The sequence below is a fragment of the Chrysochloris asiatica genome, unplaced genomic scaffold (assembly GCF_000296735.1).
Source record: "Chrysochloris asiatica unplaced genomic scaffold, ChrAsi1.0 scaffold00085, whole genome shotgun sequence".
Classification (NCBI taxonomy): domain Eukaryota; kingdom Metazoa; phylum Chordata; class Mammalia; order Afrosoricida; family Chrysochloridae; genus Chrysochloris; species Chrysochloris asiatica.
Window position 1 is genome coordinate 973,640 of NW_006408603.1, and position 19,117 is coordinate 992,756.

Below are 19,117 nucleotides of genomic sequence, written 5' to 3' on the forward strand. Positions count from 1 at the left end.
TTAAAAAAAAAAAAAAAAGGCAACTGAAGTTCAAGAAAAAAAAGATGGTGGACTAGACAGAAAGGCTGTGCAGGCTCTCTGAAGCAAAAATATGGAAAACCGGACAAAACAGATACAGAGAGTGGTCTTGGAACTGTGTGTTCCAAAGGAGCGTATAGAAAAGTGAGTCGTCAAGTGCTTACTGAGAGTTAGAGTTGAATTGACACAGCAAGAGATAAAGTAACTAACAAGCAGCCACAGCCAATGGAACCTGCTGCAGCCATCTAGAAAATCTGTGAATGACTTTAGAGACCAGAAAGCATATTCATGTTGCAGAAACCTACCTGAGACTGACATACATAAGTTTTGTTTCTTTGTTCTCTTTTTCTCATCGGGGAGTGTTTTCTCTTTTTGCATCACTCAACAGAAAACAGATACTGTGGCCATATGGCCAAGCCACAGTCATACCTTCTACAGTCTCACCAATTAGGCAGGAGTTAATACCAGCTGCTATACACCACAGCAGTGATGACATCCAATATCTGCTAAAACCACTCTGAACACATCCAATAGGAGGCAATTGGCGAGTGCCTAAGAATACACCAAAATATATTCATTAACATAATACATATATAACAACACCACAATGCATAAAAAGCAGCAGAAAATTTCTGTTCACACACAGAAACACAACAGAGTAGCTGAAACAAACAACCAAGAGGAAGAGCGACAAAATGCTTTTGAGAAAGAAAAGGCACTGGAACTACTTGGGGGGGGGGGGCGGGAGCGGGAATCAGGAGAAGGCTACTAAGGTACATCCAAATGTTTCACAGAAAAGTCAAGGAAAATAAGAAATGTTACCTGCAGAGGAAACCCAGTAAGATTAAGCTCTGATATCTCAGACGAAATTATGCAGCCAAGAAGGCAATGGGGAGACATATACAAACCTCTGAAAGAAAAACTGACAACAAAGAATCATATGTATAGAAAAGCTGTCCAGTAAATATGATGGTGAAATTAGAACGTTTCAGGATAAACAAAAATTAAACGATTATGTAAAACCAAGCCTATTCTCCAAAATATACTAAAGGGAGTTCTTTAGACTAAGAACCAGTAAGAGCAAACAACAACCAGAGACTGACATAATAGCAACACCACCCTGAATTCAGTCCTGATATATGTGTTCAGAGCAGAACAAAACTACAAGACTGGAACTAGGGAATCTGGGTATCAGTCTATGATCAGGACAACTACAAAGTAAAGGGAGGGCAATGTACAGTTACAGAGTTCCAGGGGCTGAGAAGGTCAGGTATATTTCAGGATAAAATGGACTGTTTTAAAATCAAAAAGTTAATAAAGTACAGGTAACCTCAAAGAAACTGAATACACCTTCACATCAAGTCAAGAAAAGTAAAATTCTGGAAGACAGTTGAAACTTCAAAGTATGAAGAAATTGAAAAGAAAAAGTACACACACAAAAAAAATTGAACTGTACACAGGAAAGCATGCAGAACAAAAAATTCAGCAGCACCACAAAAAAAATAGAGCAAAATGACTGCAATCAATCATAGTTATCATCAACTATACTTCACATCAATGGATTAAATGTACAGTCAAAACACATGGAGCAACAGAATGAATAAGAAAGCAAGATCCTTCAATATGCTGTCAAAAAGAGACACCCTACACACAAAGACAAAAATGGATTAAAAATTAAAGGATGGAAAAATATTATAAAGCTAATTGCAATAAAAAATGAGCAGGAGTGGCAATATTAATCTCTGATAAAATAAACTTGATGGCAAAAACCAGCAAAAGAGACAAAGAAGGACATTATCTCATGATTAAAGGGTCGACTAAACAAGAGGACATAACCATAATAAATATCTACACTCCCAATGAAAGAGTCTCAAAATACATTAATCAAATCCTAACAGAACTGAAGAAAGAAATAAGACAACTCTATAATAATAGAGGGAGATTTTAATACACCACTTTCAAAAACTGACAGAACAACCAAAAAGAAACTCAACAAACACACAGAGGAACTAAACAACACAATCAATCAACTTGACCTCACAGATTTATACAAAGCATTCAACCCAACAACAGCACAATACATATTCTTTTCCAGTGCACATGGAACATTTTCCAAAAAAAACCATGTTTGGCCACAAAGAAAAGTCTCAATAAATTTTAAAACATCAAAATACTGCAAAGCATCTTCCCAGATTACAATGCTATAAAATTTGAAATCAACAAGAGTAAGAGATCAAAAGGTGTGTGACAGGGTTGTATTCTTTCACCATACTTATTCAACCTGTATGCTGAGCTAATCGAGAAGGTGAGTTATATGAAGAAAAACATGGCATCAGGAGTGGAGGAAGACTAATTAACAAGCTGCGATATGCAGATGATACAACCTTGCTTGCTGAAAGTGAAGAGGTCCTAAAACATTTACTGGTGAAGATCAAAGAGCACAGATGTATGGATTACATCTCAATGTACAGAAAACAAAAATCCTAACCACTGAACCAATAAACAACATTCTTATCAACGGAGGAAAGATTGAAGTTATCAAGGACTTCATTTTTCTTGGATCAATTATCAACACTCATGGAAACAGCAGTCAAGAAATCAAATGACGTATTGCATTGGGCAAATCTGCTGCACAAGACCTTTTTAAAGTGGCGAAGAGCAAAGATGTCAGCTTGAAGACTAAGGTGTGCCTGACCCAAGCCATGGTATTTTCAATAACCTCATATGCATGTGAAAGCTGGACAGTGAATAAGGAAGACCATAGAAAAACATGCATTTGAGTTATGCTGTTGGAGGAGAATAATGAAAGTGCCATGGGCTGCCAAAAGAACCAATAGATCCGTGTTGGACAGCCAGAGTGCTCCCTGGAAGCCAGGATGGCCAAACTTCATCTCTCATACTTCAGGCATATTGTCAGAAAGGACCAGTCGCTGGAGAAGGATATCATGTTTGGTAAGGTTGAGGGTCAGAGTAAAAGAGGAAGACCCCCAATGAGATGGATTAGCCAAGTAGCAGCATCGATGGACTCAAGCGTGACAACAATAGTGAGGCTGGCCCAGGATCGGGCAGTGTTTAGTTCTGCTGTGTATAAGGTCGCTATGAGTCAGTACCAACTTGATGGTATCTAAAAACAACATAAGGTATAACTGTAACAGTGAGATGAAATGAGCAGGCACAGATTACCATGAACCAGATGATGATTTGCTATGTAAAGAAGGGATATGTTTTTAAGAATTGATAAATGTCTTAAGATTCCTATGATGTTCTGGAAGGTACATGATATTTCTCAAAGTGTATTGCCTTCTAAATGCCCTGCCACTTTAACAGATTTTAAAATTATAATAGTAAGATAAATAACATGACAGTCAAGGTCCTTCATATACTGATACAAATATTCTTAAATAGTCTCATATACTGATCCAAATATTCCTAAATATGTCACACTGAGTTCAAGTGTGGTGTTGTAGGGTCAACATTGGAATGCAAACCACAAAGTTAGTGGTTCAAACCCACCAGCTGCTTCTTGAAACCAACTCGATGGCACTCAACAGCAACAATAGTCAGTTTACCAAATATACCATAACTTTCAAACTTCTATGCCTTGTACAGGAGTCCTAGTGTGGTTCTGTGGGATAAGCACTAGACCAAAGGGTCGATTTGAACCACAAGATGGTGGTTCAAACCCACCAGCTGCTCCTCAGAAATTCTATACAGGGTCACTAAGAGTCGGAACCAACTAGACAGCATTTAACAACAAAAACATGCCTTGTAAAAGCCATTTCTTCTGCCTACACTGTTTCACCTTCAATTCACTGTCTAGTGAACTTTTTAATTACCTAAGGTCCAATTCAACAAATAGTTCTTCCTTAATACCCTTCCAAATGTTTTGATCAAGGAAACATTAATTATTCCATCTATATGCTCCCACAACATTAATTCATAAAACACTATTTGAGTGTCTAATATATACCCTGATGCCACACTATTCTTCATATAGTCTGGCTTCTCCAATTATTTGCTCATCATACAGACTGAATAGATGTGGTGAAAAGACACAAGCTTGACACACAACTTTCGTAATTTTAAACCCTGAAGTACACCCTTACTTGTTCTGTTCAAACAACTGCTCCTTGGTTTTATACAGGTTCCTCATGAACAAAATTAAGTTCTGGAATTCCCATTCTTTGAGTTTTTATCCATAATTTGTAAAGTCCACATGATAATCAAATGACTTTGTATAATAATAATCCAAGAAGCTATATGAGAAAAATGGGGCATGTGGACTGGAGGAAGACATATTAACAACCAGAAATATGCAGATGATACAACTTGCTTTCTAAAAGCAAAGAGGACTTGAAGCACTTAATAGATGAAATAATGAAAATCAAAACTACAGTCTTAAGTGGACTCCTGGTGTGGTGCTGTAAGATACGCACTGGACAGCGAACTGCAAGTTCAGTGATTCAAACCCACCAATTGTTCTAGAAAACCCTATACACAGTTGCAATAAGTGGGAACTGACTCAACGATACTTAACAACAATACCTCAACATAAAGAAAACAAATATCCTCACAACTGGACCAATAAGCAATTATCATGATTAACAGAGAAGATACTGAAGTTGTCAAATATTTCATTTTACTTGGATTCACAACCAATGCCAATGGAAGCAACAGTCAAGATATCAAAGTAGTTCAATCAAACGTACTGCATTAGTCAGCTCTACTGAGAAAAACCTCTTAAAAGTGTTAAAAAGCAAAGACATCACTTTGAAGAATAAGGTGTAGCACTATAGGATCAGCACTAGACTACAAATCACAATGTCATCAGTTCAAACCCACCAGCTGCTCCTCAGAAGCCCTGTAGAGGGTCACTATGAGTTGGAACCAACTTGACAGCACTTTAACAACTGATAACTGCAAGGTCAGAGATTCAAACCAGCCACTCCTCATAAATCTTAATACAGGGTCACTACGACTCAGAATCGACTCTCTGGCACTTAATAACAACAACCCAAGCCATGGGAAGCATAGTGGCTCTGTAGGATAAACACTAGACTGTGAATCACAAGGTTGGTGGTTTGAGCCTACCAGCCACTTGGCAGGAGAAAGATGAGGGCTTCTGCTTCTGCAAAGATTTACAGCCTCTGAAATCCCATACGGGGTCACCTTCACTATGAGTTGGGAACTTAACAACAACAACAAAAGCCACAGGAACTTAGTGGCACTGTGGGCTAGGCACTGAGCTGCTAATCAAAAGGCTAGTGGTTCAAACTCACCAGCCACTCCAAGAGACAAAGGTGAGGTTGTCTGAGCCTGTAAAGATTTAGTCTGTTGTTTAGTGTCATTGAGTTGTTCCAACTCATAGAGACACCGTAGTTTCCAAGGGACAGTGAGTGAGTTTGAACTGCCATCCTGTGGTTCACAGTTGGTTACTGAGTCAAAATCACCTCAATGGTAGTGGTTTTCTTTTGTTTGTTTAATCTAAACCATGGTATTTTCAATCTCCTCATATGCATGCGGAAGCTGGACAATGAAAAAGGAAGACTGAAGAAGCACTGATACTTCTGAATTATGGTTTTGGCAAGGAATAGTGGCTATACCCACAAACTTCCAGAAAAAATGAACAAATCTGTATTAAAAGAAAGCTCCTTGAAAACAAGGATGGTGAAACTTCATCTCACATACTTTGGACATGTTATCACGATGAACCAGTCTCTAGAGAAAGACATCCTGATACTTGGTAAAGTAGAGGGTCAGTGAAAAAGAAGAAGACCCTCAAGGACAGGAGTGACACAGTGGTTGCAACAACAGACTCAAACTCAGCAATGATTGTGAGGATGGAAATGGACGGTTCAGTGCTTTGTTCTGTTGTACAAAAGGTCACTATGAATCAGAACTGATTTGACTTCATGTAACAACAATAATGAGTACTGGTATGGCACTGTGGATTAATGCGCCAGACTGCAAAGCCATTTGAACTGCAAAATCAGCAGTTCAAACTCACCAGCTGCTCCTTGGAAACCCTATACAGGATCGCTATGGGTCGGAACCAACTTGACGGCACTTAACAACAACAATAATATGTGGGCACTTGGAATGCATCAGTGAACAAAAAAATATACAAAGCTCTCTGTCTCCGTGAAGTAGTTACTGAAATTTTGGAAAAGGATATGGAGAAGAGAAAAGAGTAGTGTGTGTACTTTGAAAAAGCTCCCCAAGTGACTCTATTCTCCTCTCTTCTAATTGGTCCAACCCAAGTTGAGAATTAAAACACTAAAAGGTGTTACAACAAACTTGTAATGAAAGCAAAATTTTACACTGTAACAAGAGGACTATGTGTGATACATTGCTATATTTTCTCATGTAAATTCTTACTTGTCTTTTCCTCTAATTGAGTAACTTTATCTCTCGATTCTTGTAGTAAAAATGTTAAATCTTTTATTTTATTTTCTTTCTCGGTGTTTTGGATCAATAGCAGTGACACCTAAAATGAAATATTTAAATAATGCAAAATAGATAGCAAAAATTATATAATTCAATTAAAATACTTAAATATCAAATTTTTAGTTATACTGATGCAGACACCAGTTAATGTAAATGGCAATTAATTAGATTTCTGTCTTTCAAAGTCATACTCCTATGAATATAATAAAGGAAATACATTATAATATTGATATCTATATTTGTCAAAGAAATAAATGAATTAAATAAATAATCTCCTATGATAACAGTTACATCTAAGTGAAAAAGTTGGGGGAAGAAATCTAAATTATATAAAACATTAATACATAGATTGCTAAAATGTCATTAGCTACACAGAGTTCAGGTTATATTTTTTCCATTTAATTCTGCAAGGTGCTAAAATATATTGCAGAGGAGGTTTCTTGATAGCTCTTTAGCATATGCTCTGCTCAACAATAATAAAAATCAGTTTTTTTTTAACTCAGTATATGGTGAGACTCAGCCTATCCTTCCAAACCTGCCTGACGTAATTCCAAATGTCATCAGTCAAGTTTATACAACCAAACAGGAATTTGGAGAACTGCAGAAAAAGTCTTATAAATAATAACACTTAGGATTCCTACTAGCCAGACATGCTATCATTTTACAAAGAAGCCCAAGAGTCTGTAAGCTACTCATGTATATAGAACTCCTAAGAGCTTTTTAAATGCCTCACCATTTTATGTTCTTTATAATAGCAAAATACTAACTTTTTAAAAGACTCCCTTCCATCAGAAATCTGATTTTTAAATTCAGTGAACAGAATTTCAGAATACAGAAAACTTGTAAGTAACTTCTTCAAAATATCTAAAGCATATACATAAATTGGAATTCTATCACTTAACCAGAACTTTAAAAAAAGCAAAACTCTAAAGTATCTGCTCTGATCTTTCAGTTATTTTTTTGTTATTATTGCTTAAATAGATATTCTTGTTAACTGTAAGATATTCTGTGGCAAGTCAGAAAAGAAAAAAATATGCAAAATCTGGACCAAATACGTCACTTTCCATTTGGGAAACTGAAGGTTTGAAACTGATAAATTGACATAATAATCTAAAATCAATACTTGTGAAAGTCAAAGGACCCACTCTCATTATTTTCAAGTCCAGCACAGATAGTATATTTGAAAAGTAACTGCAAAATGTGCATTGAGTAGTCAATGATATTTACCTTTACATTATTATGAGACATTTACCAAACATAATTTCTCACAAAATAATATAATTTTACAGCACTGTTTTATTACCCATCATAGAAGGTTAATTGAAGAGACACTGATTTAAAAAAAATAATAAAAGTACTAGTATTCGGTGACTACCTATTTGAGTCAACAAAAACACTAATTCTGCTAGACAAAAGGCTAAATATTTGGGTATATAAAATATAATTCTCTCATAAAAATGTTATCATGTGATCTGAAAACAACTTCACATTTCTTATGAAATTTTAACTATTTTATGAATTAACAATACAAATACCATACAGAATCATTTGTTTATTTTAACCTGCTTTTCCTTGTCACTTAGTTCCTTTTTGTATTCTTCTTCAAGGTTTTGAAATTTTTCACAATCTTCCTTTACTTTAAAAATAAAACAAATATACTTTAATGCCTTAACTGTATTTTATAACTTTTCTATGACAAAATTTAAAGTTTTTGATATTTTATTTCACCGCTTTATCTCATTATTATATTATATCGCAAAGGTGTCTAACTAGCTAAAAACTAAGGCTGCTGATTTCTTGATGCTAAATTTATGTTTAGTAAAATAACTAGGTTAAATAATACCAAAGTTATAATACTTAAGTAAAGTTCTGTAGTTTTTATTATTGTTTTTTGGCTAAGTGCTGTCAAGTCAGCTCCAACCCATAGCAACCCTGTATAAGGTTTCTGAGGAGCAGCTGGTGATGGTGAGCTTCAACTGCCGACCTTGCAGTTCAAACAGCTTTACAGTCTGGCACATCAGCCCACAGCACCAATTACTTGCAACACTGCAATCTGAAATATCAGATTTTAAATACATAGATAGTTTTTAATATGCATACTTTAACTGCCTTCATAGGATAAGCACAGGACTGTGAACCACAAGGTTGGTGATTCAAGCTCACCAGTCACTCCTCGTGAGAAAAATGAGAGTTTCTGTTCCTGCAATAGATTTAAAGCCTTGGAAACTCTATTAAGGGGTCACTATGAGTCAAAACCTACTCCAAGACACTTAACAACAGCAATTTTAACTACCAAGAAATGTAAAAATAAGAATAAATCAAACTTCTAAAAAAATTAAATACAAATCATAATAGGTTCAATTTCAGAGAAAGTGGACCTTTAAAGTCAAAGTAGCATTTTTAACATATATTAATTCCCTGCCACATTCCACTAGCTTCTGAGTTTATTTACAAAACTACATACAAAATATAAAATAGTCGAGGCTACGAAACTGAAGAGATGAAAATATGAGAAACTAATGAAAATATTCAACAATAGAAGAAAATATGAAAAATAAATAGGATCCCTACGTTTAAAATGCATTTCCAGTCTGGAATTTTCAGCTTGCACACGAAGTTCCTCAAAAGCTATTATCATTTTCTGGAATATAAAGTTTAACTTTTCAAAATTGTGCTTAGATTTTTTAAACACATTTCTTTAATTATGAAAATATTAATAAAATTGCATAATGTGATCTTTACAGTTAAAATTGTACAACTTCAAATAAAGAAGACCATATAACTTTGAATTAAGAATTTACTTAAAAAGATATTAGGAATGTCTATTACAGTTTCCCAGATTATTAAAGGCACAAGAAACTGGTAGAAGTTGGGACAAGAAACATAAGCAGGATTCAGACAGAGATTAATAGTGACACATAAACAACTATTAATCTCTATCTGGCTCCTGCTTGTTTCTTATCCCATCTTCTACGACTTCTGCTGTGGTGCTGTAGGATAAGCACAGGACTGCAAACCACAAGGTTGGCAGCTCAACCCACCAGGTGCTCCTCAGAAACCCTATGCAGGAGTGGGGCGTAGTTATAGAAGGACCACGAAATTATTTATTTGACCTGGCCCTGCCAAGGCAAACACAGTTCCAGCCATCACATTGTTGTTACTGTTAAGTGCTGTTGAGTTGGTTCCAAATCACAGAGACCCTGTATAAGGTTTCCGAGGAGCAATTAGTGACTCAAATGACATTGTAATTCAAATGATCTTGAAGTCCAGTGCATTCTATCACAGTGTCACACCAAGACTTCAGCCATCACATTCTTGTTGTTGTTGTTGTTGTTGTGGAGTTCCAACTCATAGTGACCCTGCACAGGGTTTCTGAGGCTGTAAATCTTTATGGGAGCAGAAAGCCTCATCTTTCTCCCATGGAACAGCTAGTAGTTTTGAACTGCTGACCTTGCAGTTTGCAGCCCAATTTGTAATCACTATGCTGCAGGCATAGTGCTCTGGTAGCGTAGTGGTATTGGTTATGTGGTTACAAATCGGGCTGCAAACCTTAAGGCCAGCAGTTTGAAACTACCAGCTGTTCCGCGGTAGAAAGATGAGGCGTTCTGCTCCTGTAAAGATTTACAGCCTCGGAAACCCTGTACAGGGTCACTATGGGTCGGAACCGACTCGACAGCACTTAACAACAACAACAATGCTGCAGGCTAATTTTTAAATGAACAATTTTGTATGGCCCGCGAGTGATGTTATAAATTTTGGCACAAGAAAGGTTCCCCATTCCTATACATATCATTCTGAGTTAAAATCGACTCAACTGTACTTAATAACAACAACAACAATTAATAGTTATGAGTCACTGACACAGAATCAATAAACATTTCATAAATTAAATTAAATGATGCTACTAACACATGAATCAAAAAAACTACCAGATAATACACCATCAACACTCACAGTACAGAACTTTGGGGATTTTACTGATGATATAATCATGTATCAAAAACTAAATAATAATCCTTTTAGCAAGAATAGTAGTCCATATTTTTATAATGTTCACTCTACTTTCCTTAGAAATGTCTTTGTTTAAAATATTAAAATTTTCACTATCTCTTACCTCAATATTATTATTTAGATCCATATAAACTTGCCTAGTTTCTTCCCGTTCATATTCGCCTATTGTAAACATAAAATTTCTCAAAATTAAAATTTAAAGTTATGATGCCACCAAGATAATACTCAAAGTAACTCAGGAAAACATTAAATATTTTAAAATCTGTATTAATAAAGGACATTGGTTTATCCAAGTCAGTATGAGTTTTTTTAAGTAGTAAAAGCAGCTTGAGTAAACAGACTGCAGGGACTAGGACATCGTTGGTTGATCCTAGTGGAAAAGTCTGACATGAACTCCAAGGGCTGAAGCAATCAGAGCTTTGGCACAGGAGAAGAATACAGTCCAAATGTTTATGTTGATGGTAGCTGCAGAAATAATGGGAGAAGTGGTGCACACACCGGATATGGAGTTTACCGGGGAGCCAACAATCCACTAAATGTTAAGTATGAGGGTTTCTGGAAAATAGACAATCCAAAACCAAATGGAAAAAATGAGGGCAGCACAAACCAACTGAACAAGCAAAGAACCAAAATATAGATAGGCTCACCATTGAAACTGATAGCAAGTTTGTCACAACAGGCATGACAGAATAGATTTGTAATTGGAAATAAAATGGATGGAAAACAGCCTCTGGAAGAGATGCTGTCAACAGAAATGATTCTGAGATTGATCAAGGCATAGATATTCAGTGGAAGTATGTTCCTGGCCATTGAGGCATGAAAGGCAGTAAAGAAGCTGATAGATTGGTCACACAAGCAACTAGAAAGTAAAATGTCATTTCACTATATAGAAGTTGCTATCTTCTCTGTACAGGGTCGCTATGGGTCGGAACCAACTTGACGGCACTTAACAACAACAACAACCTTCTCTCTTAGCAGTCTATAATGAAAATTAAGTCTTATTTTCTAGCTTCTTGTTGCTACCTTCTCTTTTGGAGTCCTGGTGTGACACCGTGGAATAAAGAACTAGTCCGCAATGTTGGTTTGAACCATACAGTTGGTGGTTTAAACTCACCAGTCACTCCTTGGAAATCCTATACGCAGTTGCTATGAGTCAGAAGCAACTCGATGGCACTTAACAACACAAACTTTAATTAAATTTGCTGATGGCAACTTCCAAAATTTTCTTCCCTATTTCTCATGGAATCTCCTCACAAAACTCGTTTCTCCATTTTACTCTCTTTTTTTTTTTTAATTATTAATAGCAATCTTTTTGTCAATAAATAAAAATTTGGACTTTCAAAAAAAAAAAGCAGCTTGAAATCAAGGCATGCTTATACTTTAAGATATCAAGATCAAAAGCTTGGTGTTGTCCAAGTAGCTGTAATTTTCTTCTATAGAATAACTATCCATGAATTTATTCAAACTTTCTAGGAGACACTTATAATTTTAGCCTTTACAATGACTAGAACTTTATGCTTTGCCTGTGTATATTTCATTTATGATTCGTGAGGTACACATGAAAGGCAAAGCTCCCTGTTATCTACCATCCTATCTCTGAAGAGGCATAAAGGAAAATAAACCTCAAAATAGGAAGAAAAAACTTAACAAAAAATGTGGCCCCAGAGAGAAATCCTCTATTAAAAGCTTTTTGGTGTTTTTTCGTTGTTGTTTTCTTTTCCCTTTTCCTTTTGGCCTTGCTGTTGAATGCTGTTGAGTCAGCTCTGCCACATAGTGTCCCTGTATGACTGAGGAGCAATTGAACTACCAACTCTGCAGTTGGCAACCCAGTGCTTATCCTGTAGTATCACAACTTTTGGCCTTAGGAACAATTAATTATATTTTGTCATTCAGGTTTTAAGTTGTTTATACCTGAGTTATAATTCTAATTATTCCCAAGCCTTCAGTAAAGTAGGTTGTACTATGTAGAATTAAAGTACAAGACAGTAAAAGAAAAGGTGGCTGTGTCTTCATCATTCTCCATTAATAGGCTAGCATGCAAAACTAGATATTTGCAGAAAAATGAAACAGGATCCCTATCTCTCACTATATACAAAAACTCAATATGGACCAGAGACCTGAATTTATAACCTGAAACTATAAAGATCACCAAGGAAAAAATAGGGACAAATTCAGACTCCCCATACATGATATAAATAGTACACTATCAAACATAAGTAAAAGCACACAAACAGCAATAGACTAACTAGACACTAGAAACTCTTAAAAGCTAAACATTTATGAACATTAAGGACTTCACCAAAATAATAAAAAGAGAACCTACAAACTGGGAAAAAATTTTTAGTTTTACACCATTTCTGATAAGATATTGATCTCTAAAATGTATAGAAAGCTCAACACCTCAACAACAAAAAGACAACCAATCCAATTTAAAATGGGACAGAGCACATAAACAGACATTTCACCAAAGAAGACACACAGGAACTAACAAATACATAAAGAAACACTCATGATCATTAACCATTGTTGTTGTTGTTAAGTGTCGTAGATTTAGTTCCAACTCATAGTGACCCATATAGGTTTTCCTAGGAGTGGCTGGTGAGTTTGAGCCATCTTACAGCACCACACCAGGAGAAATGCAAATCGAAGCAAAAATGAGATATCATCTCACACCAGCATTAATAGCAAAGTTCAAAAAAACAAAAAACAACAAATGTTGGCAAGGGTGTGAGATACTGAAACCCTCATACACTGCTGGTGAGACCACAATATGATACAGTCACTGAAGAAAATGGTATGGCACTGCCTCAAAAAGCTGGAAATAGAAATACCATATGAACTAACAATCCTTCTACTTGGCATATATTCTAAAGAAATAAGAGCCATGATACATATATGCACATTCATGTTCATGGCAGCATTTTCACAACAAAAGATGGAAACAACCTAAGCGTCCATCAATGGAACAATGGATAAACAAACTATGATACATATATACAATAGAATATTATTTGATATTAAAAAATAGCCATGAATCTAAAAAACACCTCAAAACATGGATGAACCCAAAGGACATTATGCTGAGTGTTTGGTTTTTTGGGGGGTTTTTTGTAATGGCAAGTCAATTCTAACTCCTACTGACCCTATGTAGGGTTTCTGAGGAGCAGCTGATGAGCTTGAACCACTGACCTTGCAGAGTTCAAACCAACCTTGCAGTCCAGGTCATTAACCTACAGCATCACACCAGGACTCCTGAGTGAAATTAGTCAATCATAAAATATTACATGAGATCACTACTGTAAAAAGTCAAGGAAAGGTTTACAAACAGAATCATTCTTTGAAAGTTACCAGGAGGTAGGAAGGAAGAGAGGATAAAATCACTACCTAGAGGGTGGTGATGGTTATGTGTAATGGAATCGGTTCCGGCTCATAGTGACCCCATACAGGGTTTCCAAGGCTGTAAATCTTTACGGGAGCAGAAAGCCTCATCTTTCTCCCAAGGAACAGCTGTAGTTTTGAACTGCTGACCCTGCGGTTCGCAGCCCGATTCATAACCACTACGCTACCAGAGCGCTAGGTAGTTATTATTAACTTGGGTCTCGACACGAGGAGGTCACCATAAAATGTCAAGGAAGAGACTGGGAGGAGCACAAGAGTTAAAAATAACAGATAAATACACAATCCTACAATAAAAGCAATAATAAAAATCTATAAAATGACATATAAGATGACAGAAAATATTTCTACAAATCTGTACGTGCTACAAATATATACGTGAATATGGTAGAGAATACAAGAGACAACGTTATGAAAATTTTTTGACCACAAGCAAACACCCTGAGGAAGTAAATAGCTAGGCCTGAAGGCTCAGGATCATAGCTTCAGGGGACATCAATGCCAATGGCACAACAAAATCTGCAAAGACAATGTTCTACATCCTACTCTGGTGAGTAGTAACTGGGGTCTTAAAAGCTTTTGAGCAGTTACCTAATATGCAACTAGTGGTATCTCCCCATTTAACACAAAGAAGTATAAAGAAATTCAAAGCGGTATGGCAACAATAGTCCAAAGGACTAATGGAATAAGCAAACATCAGCCTCCATGACTGTGACACCAGAAGAATTAGATGGTGCTCATTCCGATTTCAGCCAAATTATAGACAGGCCTATAAAATGAACAATAACACCAGGAAGGTACTCCTTAAAACAATCAACCAACTGAATTCAAAAGGGCAACATTTACCCAGTGATAAAGCTCAAAGTCATGAAGGAATAGGAAAGGATGAATGAAAACAGGAAACAGATGGAAAAAGTGAGATGAGTGCTGTACACTCTGAGGATTACAATCAATGTCACGAAATGTGTAAGATTTGTTGAATGGAAAACCAACTTATTCTGTAAACTTTCACCCAAATCACATTTAAAGGTTAAAATAAATAATGAGCATCACAAAATACACATTAAACTGGAGGATGTTGTTGTTAAGTGCCATTGAGTTGGTTATGATTCATAGCGACATTATATATGGTTTCCAAGGAGTCCATCCCAACTCATAGCAACCTGATATAGGGTTTCCAAGGAACGGCTGGTAGGTATGAACCACTGATCTTGCAGTTAGCAGTCCAGTGCTTATCCTACAGAGTCACACCAGGATTCCAAATTGGAGACTATTTGTTGTATATTAACATACAGCAATAAGCTACAAAACATGATGATAGCAGTGACAATAGCTTCCAGTATCAATGAAGAGCTAAACAACCAAGCAACAAAAAGAGAGTAAATGAGTTGGCTTCAGAAGAGCACAAGTACCCTAAAGCCCTCAAAAATATTGGAGAGAACTGTGAACTTATCTTAACATGTGAATGGGAACTGAAACAGTTTATCGTAAAGGAAAGGAAAACCCCAGAAGGCTGTAAATTTTAAAGAAATATACGCAGTATTTCAGCAGAAAGATAATATTTCTCACTCCATCTATTCACTGACTAATAGGGCACATACTGCTTAACATAGTTGGCAATAGAGCTCTCTACTCCTCAGAAACTACTCTTTATGACAAAAAAAATGCATCCTATCAATAACACCTTGAATCTTTCCACTATCACTACCACCAGTGATTACAAAATATCCTTCGGCCATTATTCAAACAGGCAAAATACTAGAAATAATAATACAAAAAAAAAAAAAAAAAGTAAGTAACCTATTGCAGACATAGTTTACAGTTGCCAAGGGTAACTTGCTACAGATGGCACAAAGAAGGCACTCTGGGAGCACAGTGTTCTAAAATGGCTGTATTAACAAAACAGTTACCTATAAGGATAAACAAACTTTGAGTCTAGACAAGAGGAAAAAATACATGCCCATAAGTACATATAATATAAATGTACATGTTGTTGTTAAGTGCCATCAAGTCAACTCCAACCCATAGCAACCCTATATAGGGTTTCCAAGAAGCAGCTGGTGAGCTTGAACCACCGACCTTGCAGTTCAAATGGCTTTGCAGTCTGGCGCATTAACCCACGGTGCCATACCAGGACTTCATAAATGTACATAAGTACGCATATATAGAACTTGTTGTTGTTGTTGTTGTCATGTGCCATCGAGTCGGAACTGACTCATAGCGACCCCATGCACAGCAGAACGAAACAATGTTCGATCCTGGGCCAACCTCACTACCGCTGCCACACTTGAGTCCATCAATGATGCCACCTGGCTGATCCATCTCGTTGGGGGTCTTCCTCTTTTTCTCTGACCCTCCACCCTACCCAGCATGACATCCTTCTCCAGCGACTGTTTCCTCCGAACAATATGTCCAAAGTAGGAGAGACGAAGCTTAGCCATCCTGGCCTCCAAGGAGCACTCTGGCTGCACTTCTTCCAAAACAGATCTATTGGTTCTTTTGGCAGTCCATGGCACTTTCAGTATTCTCCTCCAACACCACAACTCAAAGGCATCAATTCTTCTACGATCCTCCTTATTCACTGTCCAGCTTTCGCATCCATATGAGGCTATTGAAAACACAATGGCCTGGGTCAGGCGCACCCTAGTCCTCAAGCTGACATCTCTGCTCTTCAACACTTTAAAAAGTTCCTGTGCAGCAGATTTTCCCAGTGCAATACGTCGTCTGATCTCTTGACTGCTACTTCCGCGAGTGTTGATAGTTGATCCAAGAATGAAGTCCTTGACAACTTCAATCTTTTCTCCATTGATAAGAATGTTGTTTATTGGTCCAGTGGTGAGGATCTTTGTTTTCTTGACATTGAGATGCAATCCATATCGAAGGCTGTGCTCTTTAATATTCATAAGTAAATGTTTCAAGTCCTCTTCACTTTCAGCGATCAAGGTTGTATCATCTGCATATCGCAGGTTGTTAATGAGTCTTCCTCCAATCCTGAACTAGGCATATCGCAGGTTGTTAATGAGTCTTCCTCCAATCCTGAACTATATAGAACTAGGTGTATATATATATGGAACTGTGGTTATCCCCATTTTACAAATGAGGAAAGGGAGACACAGTGAAGTTATGTTATTTGCCAGAGTCCATGATGTTATAGGTTAATGTGCTGGACTGCAAAGTCACTTTGAACCGCAGGGTCAGTGGTTCAAGCTCACCAGCCGCTCCTTGGAAACCCTATGCAGGGTCTTTATGAGTAGGTACCAACTCAACGGCACTTAACAGCAGCAAATGATTACAATATGAGTTGCTGTTGTTGTTAATTGACCATCAAATCAGTTCTGACTCACAGTGACCCTCTGTAGGTGTTTCCAAGGCTGTAAGGAGCTCTGGTAGGGTGGTGGTTATAAATCAGGCTGTGAACCACAAGGTCAGAAGTTCAAAACTACCAGCTGTTCTGGGGGAGAAAGATGAGGCTTTCTGCTCCTGTAAAGATTTACAGCCTCGGAAACCCTGTACAGGATCTCTAGGAGTCGGAACCGACACAACAACTATCTTTTTGAAAGAAGAAACCCTCATCATTCTCCTGCACAAAGAGTAGTGGACTTGAATCACCTACCATGTGGTTCGCAGTCCAGTACTGATCATTCAGTGCCACCTTGCTCCCTAGAACAAGGGTTGTTGTTGTTGTTGTTAAGTGCCGTCGAGTCGGTTCCGACCCATATGCTTGATGAAGTCCAAAAGGACTTCATCTCTTACCAACGACCTCTATTTGAATCCAAAAATCTAATGCCCATGCAAGGAATGAAGTTCAAAAATACATATATAAAGATTTTATTTAACAATGAATTAAATTGTGGTGCTGTGGGTAAATGTGCCAGACTGCAAAGCCATTTGAATTGCAAGGTCGGTGGTTCAAGCTCACCAGCTGCTCCTCAGAAACCCTATACAGGGTCACTATGGGTTGGACCTGACTCGATGGCACATAACAACAACAATAATGTAACATGACTATCAAATAAGCTGACTTTGGAGTTCATTAATGACATCTACAATTAGTTACTAGTCAATTTATTACTTCAGATTACCTCTTACAGATATGGACTTCTAAATATAACAAAGATGGTCAAAGAATCAGCCAATAGTTTAAGAAACACTGAAGAAACTTTTAACTTAAAATATCTAGGCATAAGAAGTTAAGATTGAAAAGAATCAAGCAACCATGTTTAAAGATCTAAAGAACTACCTCAAAGAAAATGGCTTCGATTTTTTTCAGCTGTGTAACTCAAGGGACATAATTATAAGAAAATCAATGTAAGAGAGTTTATTTTAGCTCAATATAAAAATAATAAGAATACTTGTTAAATGATAATCTTGTAGCTGGAGAATTCCCCATCACTGAGTATACTCAAACACAGGAAAGACTACCATTTGGTACATATGCTATAAAGGAAATTCAACGCGTGGAAATTCAGTTGGATTTTACAAGCTTTAACATCCCTTCCAATGCTAGTGGGTAAGGCTAGAGAAAAAAAATTATGGTGCCATTTATTGGCAGGCTAAAGAATTCCAATATAATTCTAAATACAACAGAGAGCCTCTTAAATATTTTTAAAGGGATATATAAAATCAGATTTGTGCTTTATTATTTATTTGTTACCTGGTATGGCACTGTGGGTTAATGCACTGGACTGCAAAGTCGGTTTGAACTGCAAGGTCAGTGTTTCACGCCCACCAGCCACTCCTCAGAAGCCCTACTCAGGGTTGCTAAAAGTTGAAACTGACTCAATGGCACACAAAAACAACAATATGCAGGAGAAAAATGAGACTTTCTGTTCCTATAAAGATTTACAGTCTGGGAAACTCTATACAGGGTCACTGAATCAGAACCAATTCAATGGCACTTAACAACAACAATCTGCACAGAAACGGGACTACAATTAATGACATGAAACAAAACATGTATGAATTGTTGAATGGAAAACTGACGTGCTCTATAAACCTTCACCCACTTTACAACAAAAAGTTTGAATAAATAAATGCAAACAAAAGCAGATAAAGACAGAGACTTTAGCGGAAAAACAAATACAGGAAAGTATTCTGAATGGAGGAGAGCAAGACCAAAAAAAGATGAAAAATCCACAGGGGGTAAAAAAATACAAAAGTAGCCACAGAGGCCTCATTGTTGTGTCTTCAATAGACTATCAACAGGCTCTCACCTCGGAAACTTTGTGCATGCTGCTTCTTCTGT

The 19,117-nt window shown here is 36.9% G+C and overlaps 1 protein-coding gene across 1 annotated transcript in view; it reads right to left on the reverse strand.

The window, feature by feature from the left end:
• SYCP1 (synaptonemal complex protein 1) overlaps positions 1 to 19,117 on the reverse strand; it is a 152,924-nt gene that overhangs the window by 121,981 nt on the left and 11,826 nt on the right. Inside the window, exons 8-11 of the mRNA XM_006865869.1 lie at positions 10,580 to 10,638; positions 9,037 to 9,106; positions 8,028 to 8,101; positions 6,397 to 6,505 (exon numbers count right to left, since the gene is read on the reverse strand). Coding sequence (XP_006865931.1) covers positions 6,397 to 6,505; positions 8,028 to 8,101; positions 9,037 to 9,106; positions 10,580 to 10,638 — 312 coding nt within the window. The remainder of the gene's footprint in view (positions 1 to 6,396; positions 6,506 to 8,027; positions 8,102 to 9,036; positions 9,107 to 10,579; positions 10,639 to 19,117) is intronic.